This window comes from Pseudorasbora parva, chromosome 5 (assembly GCF_024679245.1).
Source record: "Pseudorasbora parva isolate DD20220531a chromosome 5, ASM2467924v1, whole genome shotgun sequence".
Classification (NCBI taxonomy): domain Eukaryota; kingdom Metazoa; phylum Chordata; class Actinopteri; order Cypriniformes; family Gobionidae; genus Pseudorasbora; species Pseudorasbora parva.
The window spans coordinates 32,812,082-32,828,460 of record NC_090176.1 but is presented as its reverse complement, the minus strand read 5'-3'; the positions used below and the strand labels follow the sequence as shown (position 1 = coordinate 32,828,460).

The 16,379-nt window shown below is 38.2% G+C and overlaps 1 protein-coding gene across 2 annotated transcripts in view; it reads right to left on the bottom strand.

Annotated features, from left to right (window-relative positions):
- rnf17 (ring finger protein 17) overlaps positions 1 to 16,379 on the bottom strand; it is a 59,210-nt gene that overhangs the window by 829 nt on the left and 42,002 nt on the right. For both annotated transcript variants that reach the window (XM_067443908.1, XM_067443909.1), the window contains exons 24-35: positions 15,662 to 15,752; positions 15,446 to 15,558; positions 9,685 to 9,932; positions 4,226 to 4,389; positions 3,995 to 4,114; positions 3,365 to 3,445; positions 3,105 to 3,227; positions 2,968 to 3,024; positions 2,765 to 2,872; positions 2,272 to 2,395; positions 1,879 to 2,017; positions 496 to 682 (exon numbers count right to left, since the gene is read on the bottom strand). In XM_067443908.1, the coding sequence (XP_067300009.1) occupies positions 496 to 682; positions 1,879 to 2,017; positions 2,272 to 2,395; positions 2,765 to 2,872; positions 2,968 to 3,024; positions 3,105 to 3,227; positions 3,365 to 3,445; positions 3,995 to 4,114; positions 4,226 to 4,389; positions 9,685 to 9,932; positions 15,446 to 15,558; positions 15,662 to 15,752 (1,555 nt within the window). The remainder of the gene's footprint in view (positions 1 to 495; positions 683 to 1,878; positions 2,018 to 2,271; positions 2,396 to 2,764; positions 2,873 to 2,967; positions 3,025 to 3,104; positions 3,228 to 3,364; positions 3,446 to 3,994; positions 4,115 to 4,225; positions 4,390 to 9,684; positions 9,933 to 15,445; positions 15,559 to 15,661; positions 15,753 to 16,379) is intronic.

The window sequence follows — 16,379 nt, the reverse complement described above, 5'->3', positions numbered from 1 at the left end:
TCCACTTTCAACCACTAGGTAGTCGAAAATGCATTGGACCAGATTGCTATCATAGTGTATCGCTCATGTTCTTGAATGCTTTCAAACAACAAAAGACCGTCTACTGACATTATGCATAAACACCATGGGAAGAACTTTAACCAGATGGGTGTAAATAGCTTATTTTATCCTATCCTACATTGAAAGTCAGAAAATCAGGACATAAGTGGTTAAAAGTCGACAAAATAGAACTAAATTTAGAATTAAATACTTAAGAATTAAAACACCATGCGTAAATGGGTATGTCTCCCTCATCCACTCGTGATTTGATTGACTAAAACACATCTTAACATTTAGGCCTTTTTTTGTCTGATTAGTATGGGAACAATTTTAGCTTTTCATTTACACCATTAAATGTGATCAACTCACATTCATGATCATGATTCAAGCACCAAAATTGCATGTTATAACAGGTGTAAAAGGAGATACATTTCTGAATCTATGAATGAGGCATACAGTGATCACTGCAGTGAGCTCTCCATTCAACAGGTCGATCATCTCCAGCATGGCTTTCATAGTCCACTCGGGCTGATAAGGTATACGCTCCATCTCCAAGCTCACTTTTGCCGGTTTGAAGCCTGCTAACTTGACACAGACAGCTGCACAGGGGAAATGATGGAGGGATGCGGGGAGCTGCCGCAATCTAGAAACAACACGTATGTTTTTTTGATGTTATTTGAGTTTAAATAGGTTTGTAATAAATGAGTTATTTTAATGCAGTGGTTCTCAACCAAGGTTACAGGACGCAATATTTTTCCCCCCAGGACGGTAGGAGAAGGTACCGCCTTTTTTGTCTATGATTGGCTAAAAGGGCTCTCCTCCGATTGGTTATATATCTCACGTTCATGGCAGGCTGTCAGCTAGTCTGTTTTGATCGTCTTTACAACAGAAGTAAACAAAGTCAATCCAACATACACAGAAAAGCGCTATATGTCCGTGTCTTCTGATTTATATTTCAAGTTCACAATTCCACAGCCAATTTCATAGAAGAGACACAACAGTATGATTCAAATATGACATTTTATTTATTGTGAACCTAACATTGCATAAACTTGCTAGTAATAGACCATTTTAGTGCATGTTAAGCATACTAGTAATTGTGTGTGTTTGTGTGTGGGCATGTTTTTGTGACTTAGGCTTATGAGGACATGGGTATGCAGGTATTACAAGGAGAGGGTGAAATATGAGGACTTTGGCCATGTCCCCAATTTTCAAAATGCTTATAAATCATACAGGATTTTTTTTTAAGAAAGTAAAAATGCAAAATATTTCCTGTGAAGGGTAGGTTTAGGAGCAGGGGGATAGAAAATATAGTTTTTACAGTATTAAAATCAATACGCCCTAGGAATGTCACAAAAACAAACTTGTGTGTGTAGGCTATGTTGGATTTAGTTCGTTCAGTTCTGTTGTAAAGACGATCAAAACAGACTAGCTGACAGCCTGCCATGAACGTGAGATGTATAACCAATCAGAGGAGAGCTCTTCTAGCCAATCATAGACGAAAAAGGCAGTACCTTCCCCTACCATCCTGGGGAAAAAAATATTGCGTACAGGACCCACCAGGAGGATTCAAGCTGACATGATGGTTTAAAACAAGACAAAAGTAGATGAGAAAGGTCATGTAATTTCATTGGTAATAAAAAGAGTAAATCCTGAGGAACAGTCAGTTATTTAAACTTCTAAACTTCTGACTTTTGTAAGTTTGAAGATGAGATTTTAGCATTATAGCAAAAGTACAGTAATATTTGGGGGCCTCTACAAGAATGAGGCCTTAATGCAATTATAAAAATGACCTGCACAAAGTCTTGCAATGCCAATAGTTGTATAATCCAGTCTTACTTGTGTACTGGTAAAATGTCATCCGAGCCAAAATCCACATGTCTCACAAGGAGCTTGACAGAGGGAGCGAGTTCAGAAAAGCCCAGTAGCTTTGCACGATAATATTTACCATCGCTGTATTCTGCCAGACAGGGACCCTCTGCATACACACACAAAATGAAAAACATCCATTCATCAATCCATTCTACAAATCGCTTGTTTTCTGTAGGGTCGAATGAATGCTGGATCCTAACCCGTATTGGGCCACAGGCGAGGAATAAAAAAAAAAAAATCATGGTCTTAGATTTTAGTTCTTGAAATAAACTTATAAAAAAGGAATGTATTTACACACAGTACCACTAAAGTCTTTGATCACATTGAAATAAACCATAACCAATTGACAAACATAAGCACCAATGGGGAAGTCTGTCAGCATGCTCAGGTTTTCCACAGTCTCATTCACATGCTCAAGAGCATCCTCCAAACTCTCTCCCTGCTCCAGTTTTCTCTGAGTCTTATCCAGCACACACAGGAACACCTGCAAGCACACATCATATTAAATAAAGTGACTATAAAGGTGCATTCATATTAACAGCTTTGCAAAATTCAGCTATTTCAATAGGAATATACGTTATCTGGAATTTCATGCGAGGGCCAAATATTTTCCCTATGCTAATTTCACAACAGGTTCAAGTTGGTCACAAATTCGCCACATTGACCAACAGAAAGCTGCCTTGTCTGAAAGTGCCCTCTGTGTGAGCTGTGCAGGACAATTTTTGCCTGCAAAATTTTCATATAATGTAATTGGTTTTTTTGTTTTTTTACATAAATGAATGACTGATGAACAAGGCCTGATATAAACATGTTACAGAGGGTTTGAGAATAGTCCATTGATCAGCTCACATACCTCATTAGGGGTGCGGATATGCTTGACCTTGGCAGGGAAATGTTTTCTTTCTTTAGGAATCTGGAGTTCTTTATAGACCCCTAAAACAGGCTGGGACTCCTCCAATCCCTGAAAACACAAACCGACTCTTAAATGTTATTAAGCAAACTGAGTGATTGCTATGAAATTGAAGAATTATACATCAACAGAAATGAAACTTCTACCTCTGTGTTTAAGTCCCAGTCATCCAAATCAAGAACAGGAGGCTTAACCACATAATCCTGCACATAAACACACTGTTAATATCTACACCTCACACAAGAAAAACAAACCCCCTCCCGCTAATCTCCACTGCTCAGACCTCCTGGTTGCTGATGGCAGGGTCAAAAGTGGCATATTGGTGGTGCACCATTATCTTACTAAGTGCCATGCCATCCACCATTATCTCTACTGTAACACAGCCACATGGATCCTCTGGGTGTTCCTGCAAAACAACAGGTTTACTGGGAGAGAGCCGACTGCTTGTCAACACATGATTATTTGACCTTTTACTGATTAATACAGTTCTTCTGATACATGAAGTGGTGTAGATGTAAATAAGTACATGTAAATGTACTTTACCATGATGTAGATGTTGACTGAACGCCCAAGAAGCAACTCCTTCATAAGCGCCACAGCATCCCACTGCCATCCCTTTCCAATCTGTAACAGTTAAAGCCTGATGACTTGCTGAAAAACAGACTAATTAAAAAAAAAAAAAAAAAAAAAAAAACCACATTCAAAGAATTACTTTGATTTTCACATAAATTAATGTCTGAATCATGTTTCCAAAAAAAAGTGTGTGTAATACATAAATGACATCCTGATTAAAGATTGTTTATTTTGCATTGAGAATTTTCATTAAAATTAATGTCAGATTGCCAAACCACTTTAATGTTTCTAAAATCTCCTTCATTTTCTTCATCCAAAATAACATTTTGTATTTCATTTGAAATATTTTATTTAAAACAAAAATATACGCATTTGTTTACCTGCCTGCCATGTGACCATTAACTGCCAATAACTGTACACGTGTTAAATTATTGAAATACTAATTAAAAATATCAGATAGTACTTGAAGTAAATATTTAAGAACAAAAAGGTTCGGTAAAAAAAGTTTGGAAATCCTGAGGTTAAATGATGTACCGTGAGGATGTTCACATTGCCCAGTTTACATTCCAAGTGATCAAATACAAATTACCACACACATACCGGTATGACTCCATTTATCTGACAAGGCACACAGAGCTGTGGCACATCCTCACAGAGAACCACCGGGTACACGTGACAAACCGGGATGCTCTCCACAAGTCCCTGATCCACATATCGGACCTGTAACAATTGCATCACAAACTGGTAACAAAACAATACAACCCAAGGTATTAAGCCAATTATACATGATCAGAATATTTGGGATTTTTTTTTATTCACTAGCATACTGACCTTTACGTGTCCTCCAATCACTTCCTGCACCTGACCTCTGTACCAGAACATGTCTGTTCCCATGACAGCACAGCCCAAAACTCCTTTCCAGTTGTAGTTCTTCTGTCTCGGCAGAGTTTTAATGTGCTGCTGCAGCCGCTCCCGTAAGCGATCAAACTCGCACACTAAACAAAAGAAAAAATTAGTACTGGGAATTAGTAAGAGGACATATCATGAGATGAGATACAAGGGGTGTTAATATGAGAAACAAATGTTCCTTGCTTTACCCGGATTGGGTAAAATGTGTGTTATTCTGCTAAAATTCACATTCTTGGGTCTATATATCGCATAATTGAGGTCGCTTCACTTCAACCCGCGGACATGGAAAACAACCCGCAGGAAAACCAAAGTTGCGTCGTTCCATTGCTCTGATTGTAGGTCTATCCAATTGAGATCTTTCCTGGTTCGGTTGAAACACACCCCATAATTACAGCCCAATGGAGCAGTATCAGACTCATATTCTGACTAGAATTGAGCACAGACCTGCAAATTCCTCAGAGTAACAATAGTGAAATATTATTCTGATGTACATCATCTGTTCGCTACATGAATATATAGTAAAGTGTCATTTATTTCTGCGATCAAAGCTGGTTTTATCATCATTTCTCCAGTCTTCAGTGTCACTAATCATTCTCATATTAGGATTTGATGCTCAACAAACATTTATGATTATTATCAGTGTTGAAAACAGTTTTGTTGCTCATGGTGCTGCTTCATTTTGCAGAAGCCACCATACCATTCAAACATTTGTGGTAAAATTAAAAGAGAGAGAAATTAATATTTTGTTGATCAGACATAGGCTACATTAAATTGATCACAAGTGATATTTTTAATATTACAAAAGATAATTTATTTAATAAATGCTGTCCATTTAACTTTCTCATCAAAGAATCCTGAAAAATAAAATGTATCATGGTTTCCACAACATTTTAAGCAACTGTTTTCAACACAGATAATAATCAAAATTGTTTCTTGATTATAAAATTCTCATATGAGAAGGATTAGTGAAGGATCATGCGGCACTGAAGACTGGAGTAATGATGATAAATTCAGCTTTGATCACAGGAATAAATTACACTTTACTATATTCACATAGTAATGTTGTGAAATACCATTACACATGAAAACAGCCTTTTTCTGTTTTAACTGTATTTTTGATTAAATAAATGCAGCTTTGGTGAGCAGAAGATAAATATTTAAAAAGCGGTCAGTTAGTGCTGCATTATTCATATGATATAGGCCTACTTTATTGTCTATAAATAGCCTACATTGAGATGGCTTAAAAAACACACATAAAGCATATATTGTCGCAATTGTCTGATTGTCGTCGTCACGTTTCAGCTCATAACGATTGTTTTCCTTCAGCTGTAGCTCCAGCGTGACAAAGTTTCTACGAATCCGCTTTTGGACTTTCTGTGAGAGCGCCTCCTCATGTTTAGATACGAATAAAATGACACGTCATGCATAGATTATTTTTTGTCTCTGAATTTAAATCTTGATGTATTCACATTGGTTTCTATGTATAAATACAGTTGCCCGTGACCTCAAGAAAAAGAGGTAGAGAAAGCTGTCTTTAGCGTCCCTGTTAACTTGCCCGCCCTCGAGCAGGTTACGCCGGTTCGAATCCCACTCGGAACGGATTGACTAGGATCGGGGAGACCCAGTAAAAGTGCGGGGGATGAAAATACACTTTATTAAAAGTTTGGGGTCCCCCCCCGTAATCTACGGCCATGCTTGAATTGAACACTAAGCTTGCTTCCTCCCATCCGTCAGACTCGCGTGGTAGCCAGGCGTCTCATCCACCCATTCCAATCTGCCTGCACATGCTTCTTCACCTCTTTTCCACACTCCCCATTGCTCTGGACTGTTGACCCTAAGTACTTAAAATCCTGGACCTTCTTTACCTCTTCTCCCTGTAACCTCACAGTTCCACTTGGTTCTCTCTCATTCACACACTTTTATTCTGTCTTGCTGCGGCTAACCTTCATTCCACTTCTCTCCAGAGCAAACCTCCACCTCTCTAGACTTTCCTCCACCTGCTCCCTGCTCTCACTACAGATCACAATGTCATCCACAAACATTATAGTTCATGGAGATTCCTGTCTGACCTCATCACCACCACAAACAAGAAGGGGCTCAGAGCCGATCCTTGATGCAGTCCCACCTTCACCGTGAAGTCCTCTGTCTCACCTACAGCACACTTTACCACTGTCCTACTGCTCTCATACATTTCCTGCACCACTCTAAAATACTTCTCTGCCACTCCAGACCTCCTCATGCAATAACACAGCTCCTCTTTTAGACCCTCTCTGTACTTCTCTATTAACATTCTCAATGCAAATCACGCATCTGTAGTGCTCTTTCTTGGCATGAACCCATACTGCTGCTCACAAATGTCCGCTTCTCCCCTTAGCCTTGCTTCCACTACTCTTTCCCACAACTTCATTGTATGGCTCATCAGCTTAATACCTCTGTAATTTCAACAACTCTGAACATCTCCCTTGTTCTTAAAAATCGGCACCAAAACACTTCTCCCTTCCTCAGGCATCCTCTCACGCTCTAAAACCTTGTCGAACAACCTAGTTTAAAACTCTACTGCCATTTCTCCTAAACACTTCCATACCTCCACTGGTATGTCATCAGGACTAGGGCTGTCATTTAAAAAAAAAAAATCTAATTCGAACGGATATCAAATATCAACCAATGTATTCGAATATATTCAAATATCTACGACCCCATATAAAACATTTTTAAAAAGCGGACACCGCCGTAACGGAGATTCAATCACAAATGCATTAACAGTCTGACAGTCATAAACAGGACTCAGGCCACAGCCTGTATGGAAAAATAAATTGTTAACTTAATGTTTGAAACAGCAGGTTATCAACTTAAGTGTAAATTAAGATATGAAGTGCCACTATATGCAATCATCACAGCTTTCAGTTTGTCTACCGCATCAGATGTCAACGCTGTCCTCTCCAGCAGCTGGAATTTGTTTACGGATGCCATAACTCTCAACGGCCACCAGGACTACGGTTTTATAAAAGCTATTTATTTGTTTGTAAACTGTATTAATCATCTCAGAAAAAAAATAATTCTAATGTCAGGTGCAGTTTAAGTAGGTGATTGTTTGCTAGGTTTAGGGACAGTGTCATTTTGCCAAAATTATCTTCATAAATTCTTACAAAATAAAAAGTTTATCCCACAGAAAAATGTACTTTCCTCTCTTGTCAACATGCTTGGTGCATGTGAGCGCGGCGCGTGCTCTTCAGTGGTGAAAGCGTGCCGTGTACGTCATATAAGGACGCACGCTCATAAGTAATCCGGTCATGTCGTTTACATGGTGAAATGTTTCGTTTGATCGATTCATGAAAAGGTTTATCCCACACCTCTCAAAACGACTACAATTTTATTCAGTTTGGGCATTTTGATTACGATTGAGGTGTTTATATGGAGCATTTTCATTCAGATTGGACTTTTAAACCGATTACAGTGCTCCATGTAAAAGCACCCGACTGTAAAAAACTGCGCTACATGGCACTTTAAAAACCGGATAGTTTATTTATAGTTCAATTACGGATATTTAACGTCATGTTCGAATGCATATTCGAATATCGAATAAAAAGTGACAGCCCTAATCAGGACCAACTGCCTTTCCTCTTTTAATCCTCTTCAAAGCTCTCCTAACTTCACCCTTGCAGTATCTACTTCCTGGTCAACAATATTTGCCTCTACAACTCTTCTCTCCGTCATTTTCCTCATTCATCAGTTCTTCAAAGTACTCCTTCTATCTTTCCCTCACCATCCTGTCACCTGTCAAAACATTTCCACCTCTATCTTTAATCACTCTGACCTGCTGCACATCCTTTCCATCTCTATCCCTCTACCGATACACATCCCTCTCACCTTCCTTACTATCTAACCTTGCATACATGTCCTCATACGCTTTCATTTTGGCGTTTGCCATCTCTATCTTAACCTCACGCTGCACTACCCTATATTCCTGTCTACTTTCCTCCATCCTCTCACTGTCCCACTTCTTCCTAGCTAACCTCTTCCTCTGGATACTCTCCTGGACTTCCTCATTCCACCACCAAGTCTCCTTGTCTTCTTTCCTCCTTCCAGATGACACACCTAGCACCTTTCTACCCGTCTCCCTGATCACTTTGACTGTAGTAGTCCAGTCATCTGGATGCCCATCTTGACCACCTAAAGCTCGTCTCAACTCCTCCCTGAAAACCACACAGCACTTTTCCTTTTCCAACTTCCACCACTTTGTTTTCTGCTCTGCCTTTACTCTCTTCATCTTCCTCACCACCAGAGTCATCTTACACACCACCATCCTATGCTGTCTAGCTACACTCACCTACCACTACTTTACAATCGCTAATTTCCATCAGATTACAGCGTCTACATAAGATATAGTCCACTTGTGTGCTCCTGTTACCACTCTTATATGTCACCCTGTGTTCCTGCCTCTTCTGAAAGTATGTGTTCACAACAACCATCTCCATACTTTTAGCAAAGTCTACCAACCTCTGTCCTTCTGGGTTCCTTTCCTGAAGACCAAACCTGCCCATCACTTCCTCGTCCCCACTATTCCCTTCCCCAACATGTCCATTCAAATCTGCCCCTATCACTACCCTCTCACCTCTGGGAACAGTCTGCATCACTTCCTCCAACTTGCTCAAAAATCTGTCTCTCATCTTGCTTACAACCTACTGGTGGAGCATAGGCACTAATAACATTCAACATCACACCTTCAATATTCAGCTTCAGACTCATCAACCTATCAGACGCTCTCTTGATCTCCAGAACATTCTTCACAAACTCCCTTTTTCTTCCTGTCCACAGCATTATAAAACATTATAAAATAGTTTAAACCCTGCTCCAATGCTTTTAGCCTTGCTCCCTTTCCGCCTGGTCTTCTGGACACACAGAATGTCAACTTTCCTCCTCTGCATTATATCTACTAGCTCTCACCTCTCTCTTTACCTGTCATTGTATCAACATTCAAATTCCCTACTTTCAGTCCTAAATTCCTGCCTTTCCTCTTCTCTCTCTGCTTACGGACACGCCTTCCTCCTCTAACACTTTCCTCCTCTCCTTCTTTGACTAACAGTAGCCCAATTTCCACCAGTGCCCTGTAGGTCAACGGCACTGATGGCGGTTGTTGTTAACCCGGGACTCAACCGGTCCGGTATTGAACTCAGCCATGCACATAAATGTTTATTTTTAGTATTCAGTAACTTTGGAGGTCTACTGCTACTTCTTTCATATGCAAAACGGTTATTTAATCATAAAATAAGTCAATAAGTCATCAATCAATAAGTCAATAAGTCATTTATCTTAAAGGCTGAAAAAGATGCTGAAAGAGATGCTGGAAAGTTGTATTAGCTACAAATAAAAACTGCACACACCTGCTTGGTGTGTCATTGCATAAATGACACCTTGTTCAGAGATGGCCGAAATGCTCATGAGTGCGTGTCCGCAGGGAGGCAGCTCTGGAGGGGGGTAAGAGTGTGTCTGCAGTCTCTCTGGCGGTGGGTTAATGCGAGGGGTTGGCTTGGGCAGAGTCTGAGATGGGCTCACTATTCTCTGTGGCTCAGGAATTTTCTCACTCAACACACACCCCTCTGAAAAGACTGTCTCAGATGTGGATGCAGGCCTATGAACACAGTTTACTTCAGTAAATGCAGGGCTTGGCATTAAAGGGTTAGTTCACCCAAAAATGAAAATTATCCCACGATTTTCAGAGTTCTATTAAAAAAAGTCCTGGCTCTTCCAAGCTTTTTAATGGCAGTGACTTCTTGTCCATAAAGTCCATAAAAGTGCAATATCCATCATATAACTGCTCCTCACGGCTCCAGGGGGTTAATAAAGGCTTAAAGGTAGGGTAGGTAAGAATCGGTTAAAAAACTTTTTTTCAAAATTTGTTGAAACCTTCTTTATATATCAATACATAATAAAATGCAAGTACTCTGAAAAAAAGTATAAAAATTGAGTGTCTGTAGAACTCTCACGACTATTTTAAAGACAGCTTATTATTTCCATTCACTCCACCTTCTCCCTTCTGGGCTCTTTCCAAAGCCACGCCCCCAAAATACATGAACGCGCTACACCAACCGCTCAGCTCGAAGACGCATTATTTACCTCAGACAAATGGAGTGCATGTAGTCACATCATGTCAGAATCACATGTAAAGCTATATTAGGCAGCTTCATGTGCTCTTGATACATGCTTTCATGAAACCATAAACCAAAAAAATGTAATCAAAATGAAAGATTACCTGTCCAGCAGAAATTCAGCTGCAAGGAGTCGTTTTTCAGCCCTCCAGGCTTGGAGGATCGGAGTGAAGTGGAGCGAGAAAAGTGGAGCGACGTACGTGGACTGCATGCTTATCATAGGTTCACGTTCACCACACGGAATTTAATTATTAAATGATCGTGCTTTTTCTAAGTTCTTCTATATAACATTGAGCCCAACACAGCAGTAAATCTGCATTAACTACATTCACACACAGGCTTATTACCTTGTTAGTTGCGGTGGGTGACTGACAACAAGCTAACGCTAACTGTACCAAACTATAATCACTAAAACATCGGACTTGTACATGATCGCTATCATAACTGTTTGTCTTTGGTGATGTATTAATGACTCAGCATCACTGTATCAAAAGAGAAATAATGTCATCCGACTTTAAAATGAATAAACTAGACTAGACAACCCTTACTTGAGATCCACAAATACTGAACTTTGCTCTCTCACGGCCAGCCCACTGTTGGTGAGGTGTGTGATTATTTATATTTAAATAATCACCAATTAATATTTTGATAAATAAATCTACCTCAGTTTTAATAAATTGTTCACCTGTTTGGGAAGTGTTTGTCATGTTTTGACAATAAAGGATAGTTTAAAACCACAGTTAACTGTCTGTTTTCTACATCTTTGACTCAGGAGCAAAAATATGCCTTTAAACTTTAAAGAAATAAAGATTTTACATTTATCGTGATATTTATCGATATCGACTGATATGGAAAATTATAGTGATAATTTTTTTGGGCCATATCGCCCAGCCCTAGCAGTAGGGATGGGTATCGTTAAGGTTTTAACGGTATTACTACTCTTACCGATACTGCTTATCGGTCCGGTACTTTAACGGTATTCTTATCGGTACTTTTTGAGATTTACTATATATATATATATATATATATATATATATATATATATATATATATATATATATACCCCATACACACACACACAATTAACAAAGATACACATTATATAGGCCTACACAGTGCTTTAATTTCAGGAAGAATTCTAGTAATCAAATGTAAAATAACACTGCATAGTTTATCATAGTTAGGATAAATTAATGCTTATTGAAGCTGAAGTTATTCATTCAAGAGCTGTGAGGGATTTTCTCTTTGCATTTGGTTGTTTAATTCGCAATAATTAATCAGCATGTTTAAACACTGCTGCCTCTTTAAGACAGACGTGCATATCTATAGGCGACTGATAATAGGCAGATGCACTACATTTTCTCCCGACTATCCATAATAACAACGTCCATTTTAGACACAAATTGTGTTTAAGAGACTCTCCAAACCGGTCATTTTGACATAGATGTTTGTGTACATTTGATCGTTTAGACGCGAGTGTGAAACCGAAAGTGTGATTTGCTCGTCTCGTTGCGGCTGTTTCGGAGCGCGCGCCGACTTGGGAACAATCTCTTTCAGACATTTTTGTGCTTTTAATCGCTCTTTTTATTATTAAACGCATCCCACAATTTACCAGCAGTTGCTAGACTGTATTTTACAACAATCACTGATCGTGCTGATTCTGTCATTACATTTGAGTTATACGGAGAAATGACAGCGTACTGCTGCAAAGGGAATTAAGTTGCGTTAGACATAAATATTAAAATTATATTCTTTGCCAAAATCTAAAGCCAAAATCTTTGCCAAAGAAGCCAAAATCTAAAATAAAATCACATTATCACAATCTAGTGTAAAGTATAACCAGGCTATGTTTGAATGTTTAGTTCTGTCGTCCGTCATCACTCATTAGGGCTGTCGTTTTGCGCTCGCTCTCTCTCTCTCGCTCTCTCTCGTCACGTGTATTTTCAAAAGTACCGAAAGCAGAACCGATAACGGCCGAGCTTATCGATACAACGGTCTTTCAAAATTCAGCCCCGGGGCCCGTTTAATACCGGGTTTCAGTACCCATCCCTACCTAGCAGATCCTGTAGCAAAAGGGGTGGTAGCCATGGTAGCGAGAGAGAGTGACAGTCACCCAAGCCAATCACTTGTTTCGGCCGGAACGAAAAAATGAGTGGTGTTTATTGCAGATTAAAAAGTCTAGAGCAGGGTTCATACACATTTTTACCAATAAATTTCCATGACTTTTCCATGAATTTTAGACAAATATTCATGACCTTAGCTTCCATGAAACATCTGTGTATACATGTAAAATAAGAAAAATCCATGTTTAAAAGTCAAATCACATCTTAGCTTGTCGTTAATTACTTAGTTAAAGATATGTGGCTTAATACAAAATAGAAAAGATGGTTAGAAAAAAAATCTATCTGACCCTAGCAATGAATTAAAGGGATAATTCACACAAAAATGATCAATCCATATTTATAATTTTTCTTTACCTCAAATACAACGCTATATCCAACAGCCTTCATGCACTTCACTTCCGGTAAGGTCAATAATACACACTCTGGCTCATATAACCAGAGTGTGTATTATTGACCTTACCGGAAGTGAAGTGCATGAAGGCTGTTGGATATAGCGTTGTGTTTGAAGTAAAAAATGATATAAATATGGCTCGATTTCTCACACAAACTGATCATTTTGTGTCTTAAGATATCAGTGTGTCGTCATGAGCCACAGGGCTCTGTGTGCATGTTGTCTAGGCATGTTTTTTTTGCCATCATAGAATTGTTGAGTTAAAAATCTTCATTTTTGTTCTACTGAAGAAAAAAAACACCTACATGTTGGATACACTGGGGGTCAGCAGATAAACGTCACATTTTCATTTTTAGGTGAACTATCCCTTTAACACGCATCAATGAAAGGCAACCGTGTTAAATAAGTGTCCAGTAACACTGACAGTAACTTTACAAGGTGGCAGGAGTGCTAGAGACAAACTTTTGGAATGAAAATTTACAAAGATTTTAAAACAGCTTTGCCTCCTATTACCATCCATCTCGTTGGAAACCCATCAATCATTGCAAATCATCGTCCCTGGCTGAATTTTTATTTTAAATTTCTGTAATTTACACCTAGACCTATAATGTTACAAACTAAAAAGGCCAGACGTTTCCCCATGCAAGGGTCAGAAATGATATTTTCCATTAATGGGCTTCTTGCAATTGATTTCCAGGAGCAAGTACAATTTTAATTATTACCTGTGTTGTCATTTGTCAAATACTTAAATTAAACAATTACTTAAATCAAACAGAATATTATATAGACTGTTATCAATAAAATGTTATCATTAACAAAAGCCTGAAATCTAAAGTAGCATAAATGTTTATTTAGACTGTTTAATGTTACTCAAATGATAAAAATTAATTAACTCTTTCCAGAGTCATTATTGTCAGGTAATGCTCTTGATATTGTAATAATAATTATTAATGTCGTCGATTAATAGACACACAAAATGCTTTTTTGTGTGTGTGTGTTTGGGGAAACTACACGTCATATAGGATATTCTGATTACACAGATAAAGGAATCTTACAACCTTTACGAGTTATATTAATGCTTTTTATGCATTAGAAAATTCATATGGATCTTAACAGCAAGATAAATAAATTATATTAAACGGAATAAACTAACGTTATAAAGAAAGGGAGCAGAGACTGTGACCGATTGTGAGTCTATCATAACTTGGGTCTAGCGCGAGTTTAAACCCTCAAAAACACTCTTGTTAAAATCACGGAAGATGGCGTGCGACATTAATCTCTTACATCCAATCTGGACTTTGTTGACTTTGATGATGACGGGAGAATTCGCGAGTTTCAGTCAGAATTCACAGTCCGTGTGCACTGAACACAACGCTTGGTTTCAGCGATGATTAATCTGAACGCTTATGATTGGACATCATGCTCGACAGAAACGCGTGTGATTGGTTGTAATGCTCAACGCTGCAAAAGGAAATCTGACAGAATGCAGCTGTTGGATGGATCGAAGGAATGAATCCATACTCGTCTCGAGTATGTTTACAAAGTTTGTTTAACCTATAATATCACAAACATATCTTCTATTACATACATATTTTGAAATAAATTTCCATGACTTTTCCAGGCCTGGAAATTGCTATTTGAAAATTCCATGACTTTTCCAGGTTTTTCATGACCGTACAAACCCTGCTAGAGTGACTCGATTTTTATACTCTCCTTTTCAGAGTACTTATATTTTAATTATGTATTGACATAAAGAAAGTTTAGACAAATTTGGACAAAAGTGTTTTAGATCATTCCTACCTACCCTACCTTTAATAAAGTGAGACGTTTGTGTAAGAAAAATATCCATATTTAAACATGTATAGACTAATACAACTAGCATTAGGCAGTAAGCGGTACACAAGTCGACTTGCACTAAAAGAGTAACCCCTGGCGTGATGTACAGGAGCGTCGCAAGCTTTGATGCCCCTCGCGGATAGGGATGGCAACAAACTCAATCCCCTCTTCTCGTCTTGTCTTCAATCTTTCCTTCAAAAAGACAAGATTGAAGACATTAAAAAAAGAAAAGGAAGCTTTTCTTAGTTTTCTTAGTCTTTTCTAAGTTTTGTTTTGCTCTATCTTCTGCGCTTCTGCGTTTGTCAATATGCTTGCGTCCAGGGTTACTCTTTACCTGTAACTCAACTTACGTACTGCTGACCACCAGAAGCTAGTTATTTTAAATATGAATATTATTCTTACAAAAAGGCGCCAGTCTACTTCAGAAGGCCTTTATTAACCCCCCGGAGCCATGTGGAGCAGTTATTTGATGGATAGATGCACTTTTATGGACTTCAAAAACGACAAAAATGTATTGCCATTATAAAGCTTGGAAGAGCCAGGACATTTTTAATATAACTCAGATTTTATTTTATTTTTGGGTGAACCAACACTTTAAAGCTCATCTGAATTATTACCGTATCCTGCAGAGACATATTGTTCTTACTTTCTCTCCTTTAGTGCAAGTCCTTCACTGATTAGGAAATCTGTGAAACTGACGTTTTGACCAGCCCGGTTTGAACAGAACAGAGAAACAAGCACTGGCCTGGTAGTTGGCTCCTGAGAAGGAAAATACACACATAGAATCAGAGACAGGAACCATCTGTAATAGACTTAACTTCTATGGTTTAACTTTTATCACTTTCCATTCATACTTACTAACCTTTATGTTCATTACAGCCATGGCACCAGTCAAGTAGAGAGAGATAAAGTCACACGCTGTGGCTGTCCACGTGGAGCGACCACCAGCTGGCCTAAGAGTTAGAGAAAAAGAGAGAAAAATGTATAGGAAGAAAAGAGTGCAGAAACAACTTCTTCACGACTTTTCTTCTTTATACTGAAATCTGCGAGATTTTCACAGCATGATAATCGTTTTAGAAAATATTCATGGTATACTGCAGGGGTCGGCAAGTATATTTGGCCAAGGTTCAAAAAAAACATTTGCCACTAGATGGCGGGCCAGAATATAGTCAAGGGATAACTTAATAAATAAATAAATAAATAAATAAATAAAGAACTCAAAAAATAAAAGGATTTAAATAAGTCCATTAATAGCATGTCTGAGGCAAGCTCTTAATGAACTATGCTTTATTATTTCCACTTTCCATATTGTGAATAATAAAAGTATTTTAATTTGCTTGATACACATGGAAACTTTTTTGTAATGATTATTTAACGTCATAGCATACTTACGCTCAGAATTATTCCTTGGCTAATTTTATGAGAAGGACCTGTATTTATTGACAATACTTAAATAGGTTAAAATATAGAATAATTTAACAACTTAAATTTATCATTAATAATTTATAAAAATTCTAGTTTGCCTTATTCTTTTAGATTCTGTACTGATTTAATACAAACATACTATCAAAATGGTGTTA